This window comes from Symphodus melops, assembly GCF_947650265.1.
Source record: "Symphodus melops genome assembly, chromosome: 12".
NCBI classification, from domain to species: domain Eukaryota; kingdom Metazoa; phylum Chordata; class Actinopteri; order Labriformes; family Labridae; genus Symphodus; species Symphodus melops.
The window spans coordinates 11106834-11115436 of NC_136702.1; the positions used below are offsets into that span (position 1 = coordinate 11106834).

General features: G+C 37.9%; 1 protein-coding gene across 2 annotated transcripts in view; it reads left to right on the plus strand.

Moving 5' to 3' along the window:
• Positions 1-4097: 4097 nt before the first annotated feature.
• The window catches only part of slc38a11 (solute carrier family 38 member 11), a 127386-nt gene continuing 122880 nt past the window's right edge, over positions 4098-8603 (plus strand). For both annotated transcript variants that reach the window (XR_013780212.1, XM_079356976.1), the window contains exons 1-11: positions 4098-4208; positions 4307-4427; positions 5090-5164; positions 5261-5395; positions 5604-5669; positions 5773-5879; positions 5947-6026; positions 6115-6185; positions 7858-8019; positions 8103-8215; positions 8454-8585. Coding sequence is in view for 1 of the 2 variants with exons in the window: in XM_079356976.1 (XP_079213102.1) it covers positions 4194-4208; positions 4307-4427; positions 5090-5164; positions 5261-5395; positions 5604-5669; positions 5773-5879; positions 5947-6026; positions 6115-6185; positions 7858-8019; positions 8103-8215; positions 8454-8585 (1077 nt within the window). In the remaining variant the exon portion in view is untranslated. The remainder of the gene's footprint in view (positions 4209-4306; positions 4428-5089; positions 5165-5260; positions 5396-5603; positions 5670-5772; positions 5880-5946; positions 6027-6114; positions 6186-7857; positions 8020-8102; positions 8216-8453; positions 8586-8603) is intronic.

The following is an 8603-nucleotide window of genomic DNA, read 5'->3' on the forward strand; positions in this document are numbered from 1 at the left end:
GCTGTGCTGCTTCCGGATGTTCCTGGGTACCAAGTGAGGGCAGAGATGTCTGAATGGCTGTGGAGATAATATTGTGGTCATGTCCGTGAGTAATTGCCGGGAATCCAGATGTTTGAAATCCGGCGTAGGCTATATCATAAACTAAAAGCTAAAGCCACAACAATGGATCAGTTTGTGTAACCTACTCACACACACACAGAGAGAGAGAGAGTGTGTGTGTGTGTGTGTGTGTGTGTGTGTGTGTGTGTGTCTGTGTCTGTGTGTGTGCATAAGAGGAGAGGTGTCAATAGGGCAGAGTTTGTTGAAGCCATATTGCTCTCCCGTCTGGGTAAATTGTGAATCATTACAGTTGCGGACACAATCAGCGATGAAACAGTTGACTGAATAATTAGTGGGGTACATTTGTTTCAAGTGAGGGTTTATAGTTTATTTTGTTAAAACTCAGATGGGTAACTTGACAGTGCCAGAATATTTACTGTAAGTCTGACGCCACCTGGTGGACAGAAAACATATGTATATATATATGTGTATATATATATATATATATATATATACTCAACAAAAATATAAACGCAACACTTTTGTTTTTGCTCCCATTTGTCATGAGATGGACTCAAAGATCTAAAATTCATTCCAGATACACAATATTACCATTTCTCTCAAACATTGTTCACAAATCTGTCTAAATGTGTGATAGTGAGCACTTTTGCTTTGCTGAGATAATCCATCCCACCTCACAGGTGTGCCACATCAAGATGCTCATCAGACACCATGATTAGTGCACAGGTGTACCTTATACTGCCCACAATAAAAGGCCACTCTGAAATGTGCAGTTTTGTCTCACAGCAAAATGCCACAGATGGCGCAAGCATTGAGGGAGCGTGCAATTGGCATGCTGACAGCAGGAATGTCAACCAGATCTGTTGCTCGGGCATTGAATGTTCATTTCTCCACCATAAGCCGTCTCCAAAGGCGTTTCAGAGAATATGGCAGTACATCCAACCGGCCTCACAACCGCAGACCACGTGTAACCACACCAGCCCAGGACCTCCACATCCAGCAGGTTCACCTCCAAGATCGTCTGAGACCAGCTACTCAGACAGCTGCTGAAACAATTGGTTTGCATAACCAAAGAATTTCTGCACAAACTGTCAGAAACCGTCTCAGGGAAGCTCAACTGCATGCTCGTCGTCCTCATCGGGGTCTTAACCTGACTCCAGATCGTCGCCGTAACAGACTTGAGTGGGCAAATGCTCACATTCGATGGCGTCTGGCACGTTGGAGAGGTGTTCTCTTCACGGATGAATCTCGGTTTACATTGTTCAGGGCAGATGGCAGACAGCGTGTGTGGCGTCGTGTGGGTGAGCGCTTTGCTGATGTCAATGTTGTGGATCGAGTGGCCCATGGTGGTGGTGGGGTTATGGTATGGGCAGGCATCTGTTATGGACGAAGAACACAGGTGCATTTTATTGATGGCATTTTGAATGCACAGAGATACCGTGATGAGATCCTGAGGCCCATTGTTGTGCCATACATCCATGAACATCACCTCATGTTTCAGCAAGATAATGCACGGCCCCATGTTGCAAGGATCTGTACACAATTCTTGGAAGCTGAAAATGTCCCAGTTCTTGCATGGCCAGCATACTCACCGGACATGTCACCCATTGAGCATGTTTGGGATGTGCTTGACCGGCGTATACGACAGCGCGTACCAGTTCCCACTAATATCCAGCAACTTCGCACAGCCATTGAAGAGGAGTGGACCAACATTCCACAGGCCACAATTGACAATCTGATAAACTCTATGCGAAGAAGATGTGTTGCACTGCATGAGGCAAATGGTGGTCACACCAGATACTGACTGGTTCTGAGTCCCCAGACCCTCAATAAAGCAAAAACTGCACATTTCAGGGTGGCCTTTTATTGTGGACAGTCTAAGGTACACCTATGCACTAATCATGGTGTCTGATGAGCATCTTGATGTGGCACACCTGTGAGGTGGGATGGATTATCTCAGCAAAGCAAAAGTGCTCACTATCACACATTTAGACAGATTTGTGAACAATGTTTGAGAGAAATGGTAATATTGTGTATCTGGAATGAATTTTAGATCTTTGAGTCCATCTCATGACAAATGGGAGCAAAAACAAAAGTGTTGCGTTTATATTTTTGTTGAGTGTATATATATGTGTGTATATATATATATATATATATATATATATATATATATATGTGTGTGTATATATATATATATATATATATAATCACCATCACAGGTCGCTGTCAGAAAGGAGAATTAACTGCAAGCTTTTTCAGGCAAACATTTACAGAAAGACACAATGTTTATGAAACTTCACCAGATTAATTAGGAGGAAAACATCTCAAAGTCGCTTTATGTATTTCTTCCATAATGTTTTAAAACAGCTTACTGGTTGTTTTGAGCTTGAAGAATGACTGCAGCAGAAGCATGTGAAAGAATATGAGTTAAAAAGACATGTTATTTCTTGAATTAGTTCACATTTAAGACCATTTTATACAACGACTCATTCAAACCGGTCTCTGACACAATGTCTTCTTCAACTAAACTTTTTTTTTTTTTTTTAAGTGAGAAAGTGATAAAGAGTTGGCAGCAGCATGTTTAAAATTCCGGCGATTCTGATGTGGTGGCCTCTGATTTCTCTGAAAGGTGTAAATGTACTGAGTTTATTATTACAAGAAAATCTGCAGGAACCTCTAACCTAATTTTATTAAATTTCACAACAATTTTTTTTCCCAATCTGAGTTTGACAAACAGCTCACTTTTTTTTCCTCACTGTACAGAATATCTTGACTTCCTTCCATGTTCATAAATCCGCCCCTAAACAAAGAGGTCTTTTCAAAGTCAGATTCAAAGGGCAATCCTTAAATCCTTTAATTCCTCATTTCCATGCATGCATTATGGCATATTTTGGCACCAAGTGAAATAATGCAACCTGATTTGGGAACTACGTTAAATACACACCTGTAATGTTAAGCAAATAATTCTGTTTTTATTAAAAAATTCATTAGGTGCATTATTCTTTGCCAAGTAGTTTTGTAATAGGCTACCTCATTATGTGATTACATTGTGAATATTTAGCTTTTTTTGCCCCCAAAGTTAACCATCTTATAATTGGCTCCTTAACTATTATTATCACTTAGGATTTAATCTATTTTTTCTTTTGAAAAACAAAAACCAGCCTTAAATAATTAGGGGCTATACTTGTTTTGTTTAGTAATTGATGCCCAGGTCGTTACAATAGTAATTTGTGGTTTGTACAATGAAATACATTTCTATCAGAAATATTGAGCGTATGGCACGTTTACTTCCTTTAGTCGTTGACTTTTTATGCATTATCGTTATTTAAAATTGTAAGTTTCTTTCAAGGGGACACGGTGTAAATGTTTTTCCTCGTAGGCCTACAATGTTCTTTTGTTATTATGTCTCAGCAGATACTTTAAGTGTTGTCTCAAGGTTTCTTAAGGACACCAGAGGGTCAGTCCAGGCTAAGTGTCAGTGTAGGCTATATGCAAACACGTCAGGGGAATGAATATAATTGTGGTAACAAGTAAACTTACTGAACTCTCCTGCCCCTGGGAAAATAGAAGGTAGACATGGAGGGGGGGTGGGGGGGCGTGTTCATAGACGAAAATTCTGACGGAAAACAAAAATGGTTGATTCGAATAGGCTATTTAGCCTGATATGTCTCTTTTTAACTCCTGTGTTAAAAAAACCCTCTTCCCTTTGTTATGTCTGTTAATGTAAAAAAAAACAAAAAACTGTTTCATATGAGCTAGTAGGCTGTCGCTTTCACAGAAGTCAATACAGTATGCATACTTCATTTCTCTATTCTACAACAATTATCACAAAAAATAAGAGTATTGATTGACCGGTCGACGTGAAGCATTCGTACCAAAGCGTGTTAGGCATCATGTCAAACTGTGAGAGTTGGAGAAAGCTGAGACGCTGAGGACTTCTGGACTGACAGTCGAAGTTTATGACTTTGACCGGTCGGGGGCGCTGTTTAGGTAAAGGATTTTTTTGTTGGAGTAAAAATCTACAGACTCATAAAAACTTCATTCAATTCAGTCTCTCTGCAGTTATGTGACATAAACACAGTGTGTAGAAGAGGACGAGAAGGAAGCAAGTCAACGACCAGCAGGTGTTCAAGATGGCTCACGATGAAGTAAGTAAAAAGACGACTCTTGTAATGAAAAACACAGGTATGTTGCTTGACATCTTTATGAGGCTATAGCTTCGTTTCTTTTTTTTTTTTTTTCCCAGCTTAACGATGAGGAAGAGACACCTTTAATTCCTGTGAGAAAGGATTCCGGAAAGCAAAGACACACAATGATGTCTGCGTCTTTTAATTTTATTAATTCCATTATAGGGTCTGGAATTATTGGTAAGAACTCACTTCCTTTTTTTTTCATCAGACTATAAAAAAAACAACTTTGCGTTAAAATTGGCTGTGAAACTCTTCACCCTGAGGCAAATCAGTGAAGTAATCAGATGTATTTTCTACAATGAAGCCTATTTTGGAACAAGGACATACTTTCATGCTTTTCAATCCCTTTGAGTCGTAAACTCACCATCATATGATCAGCGCCTGCTGTCCCTGTTCACCCCTCTAACTTGTTTAACCTCACAAATGTCCTGGGTCCAAATCAGGGGGGACAAAACACGAGAAGGAATCAACGCCTTCAGTGATTGTAGCTCTAACACTGTTTGTGCTTTTTAAACATTATTCATTTATTACCATTATCATATTAAATGTACAAGTGTCTTTTCAATATATTTTTAAAAAAAGAGTTTGTTCATTTTTTTTTTTGATTGAAAATGTAATGTGATCAAATGAAAAAATCTGCCCAGTGTTTAGTAACACCGCTGAAATTCAGATTATTTTGCAACACAAAGTTATAATGCACTGATTGTTTCTCACAGAAATAAGTAGCTTTTAATGTTATTTCAAAGTTTCTTGCAGTGAAACAGTCTTAATCTTAGAGCAGTTGCAGAAAGAAACATAAATGTGTTATATCTATTTTCTCAAACAATATTTATGACCAGGTTTACCATACGCACTGAATCAGGCGGGTCTCCCCCTGGGTCTCCTGCTTTTGATACTCGTTGGGTTCATTACAGGTGAATGTTTTTTTAAATTTCTATTTTGAAAATGCAGATATATATAAATGTATCAAACGTACTGATTTATAATATTGTGTTTGTATTTATTGGCAGACTACACAATCATCTTACTTATTAAAGGAGGGAACATCACAGGGACAAACAGTTATCAAGCGTTGGTGCAAAGCACGTTTGGTTTTCCTGGTTTTCTGATTTTATCTGCCCTGCAGTTCCTTTATCCTTTCATCGGTAAGTTTTTTTTTCTAAGTGCAAAGCTAAATATTGGAAGTATTACATCACAGAAAAACTTGTATTACTGCCAGTGTGCTCTCACACATTCTTGTATTCTCATTATTCAGTTTAAGGCTTTCAAATTAGAGATTTTTGGTTCTGACTAATGTATCGTAATAGGACTGATGCTGTATTTACAACGGTCCTCTTCCATTTTACTCCTCAGCCATGATAAGCTATAATATCACAACTGGTGATACGCTGACCAAAGTGTTTCAGAGAATACCTGGAGGTATGCTGCTAACGCTTCTACTTCAGATAATTGCCAAAAATGTCTAGAATATTTAAATGCATTAAATAATACATATAATGAACTGTATGACTTGTGTTTGCAGTTGGTCCTGGTCACATACTTGCAGAACGTCACTTTGTGATCTTACTATCAACCATTGTCTTCACGCTTCCTCTCTCACTGTATCGAAATGTTGAGAAGCTTGGGAAGGTAAATCTGAGTACCACACGATTGTCGTTTTTGAAGCTGTGTGTAAAAAATGCTTTTATGTCACTAGGTGTCCCTCGTGTCAATGTTGCTGACACTGACAATCCTCATCATTGCAATCATCAGAGCAGCTACCTTTGGGCCAGAAATGTAAGAATGGACATTTTGCAGTTTGCTTATCCGTAATGAAATGTTTCTCTGTTCCTTGATGACTGAATATACAAATATTTCTTTATAGCGTGCCTACACAGAATGCCTGGTCCTTTGCAAAGTGGAACGCAATTCAGGCTGTTGGTCTCATTTCCTTTGGTGAGTTTATTTGCATAATTAGGATGATCCAGATGCCTTAAATATCTCCAGCCATCTGTTGATAGAAGAAAAACAATTGAGCAATGATAAATAGCAAAATACTCACATGTCTCTGAAAAGAGAACAATGTGTCTACTAAGACAGTTAAAAGCTTCACAAGAATTAAAAATGAGGTATTAACTATATGAGACATTAAGCAGTTTTAATTGAATGGGCTCTGATCAAACCCGTTTCTACCACAGGCGCAGCTTTAAAAGCAGACGTGACCGATGATGAGAGCTAAACATCTAGAGTAGTAAAAAGTTGGCGGAGGCCCAAAACTCCAGACAGTTAATTAATGTTGCAAATATATTCTGTAAAAAAACTTTATTTAATTTTAAAAATGCTCATATAATGTCAAGGTTAAAAGTCTCAATAAAGCATCAACGTAATTCTGAGTAAAGACAAAAAGTGTCCCAAAATTTTTTATAAAGCAGCTATTGTCAGTTCAGTCCATTTCAAGGGTTTTGAGTCTAAGTTGTAGGCATCGGTCATCTGAGTTCTTACTAGGCAGCAAAATATTCCATTTAAGAACAGGTGCCGCAATTTTTGTTCAACGTTATGTTTTACATTGCTTAACGATTGAATAATGTTAGCTAGTTTCATGTTATTACTGAAGTCTCTACTCAAAGGAAGATTATCAAAGCATCCCACCAAACTCAAACTGAAAATATTCCACAGAGACTAACCACCTGCAACCCTAAATAACACATGCATGGCTGAAACTATTGCAGAGTGCAAAGCCGGTTATAGCTGCCATGATAATTCAACTATGATTGGTTCGAAGACAATTACGTGTTATTGTCCAAAACACAACAGCTTAATGACACCTCATTTAAACAGAATATCAGAAAGGCATTCAAAAACCTGAATATTGAATATTTTGAATTAGTATTCAAACCTAATTGTTTCTAATATGGTTAGATACTTAATATATTGTACCTCAGGAAGTAAATTACACAATTAGAAGACTATTGGGGATTTGGGTTTCCAGTTGATTTTATGAGAAGATGTCAGCTTTGAACGCATGTCAGTTTTAATTTGGATTTTTTTCTACCTCGGCTGTCCAGAAAATGGATGGAAGCAGCTTTGATTTAAAGTCATTAGATTGATCCTATCAAAGAGCCAACGTTGGCAGCTTCTTGTCCAGCATAAGAAATGTAATCCAGCTTTACTGCGGAGAGATTGAGACTATTAATCTAGTTGGCACACTGTCTCAATATTGTTAAACCTTTCCTAAATCATTTCACAAGCTGTCAAAGAACTTCTGTTGTAACCATGAACTTAGTGAGACTCATTTTAAGGTCTTTACAAAAGTTATCTGCAATATCATATGAATCAAATGCCTTGAGGATAATAGCATTTACTGTTAAAATTAGTTATTTAGATGTGTATGTTACAAGCTCTTGAATACAGTCAGTGTTGTTTGGCCTAAACAGAGACGTGTTTTTAGTGATGAAGCGAAAAAGATAAGATCTGTTTACCATCAAATGAGAAACCCTCTTGGTTCATAAGGGAAACAAAATAAAATAAACTAGGACATATATTCAAACTGCAGTCATGAGATTTATCGAGCTATGACTCTGTGTGTAATAATAGAACTTTGTTTTTCTTCTTTCTTGTATCTCTACAGCATTTATATGCCACCACAACAGCTTTCTTATCTATGGTTCTCTGGAGAAGCCCACTGTAGCAAACTGGTCACGGGTCACCCACACGTCTGTAGGCTCTGCGGTTTTATTTAGCGCTGCCTTTGCTGTTGCAGGCTATATCACCTTCACTGGTTACACACAAGGTATCAGTGCTCGAGATGTTGAACTGTGAGTCTACTTTTTATACCACAAATGGGTTTTACTATCTCATATTTCCACTTTTCAGGAGACATTTTTGAGAACTACTGCAGAGATGATAATCTGGTGACATTCGGTCGCTTCTGTTTTGGCTTCAGCATAATAGCCACATTTCCACTGGAGTGTTTTGTTACACGAGAGGTGAGTGGCACTTTCTCAACAGCAACCTCAAAATTAACTGTTAAATGTTTACACATGTGAAAGGAAAGTGATCATCTTGGGGTTACAGTTTATGAAATATAAGAAAATAAAGGCTTTGTGTCTTTCACCTAATTTGCAGTGGTTTCCTAGAACTGTGAAAAAAAACATATATATACTTATATATATACATATATTTATACAGGGGCAATACATTTCAATGATCTTTTTCTCTTTTCAGGTGGTCACCAATGTCATTTGCAGAAGGGATCTTTCAAAAATGGAACATGTGCTCATAACATCCCTGATCGTTCTGGCTTGCACATCGTTGTCTTTGCCTTACGATTGTCTCGGAGTTGTTTTGGAGCTCAATGTAAGCCAACTTAAAACA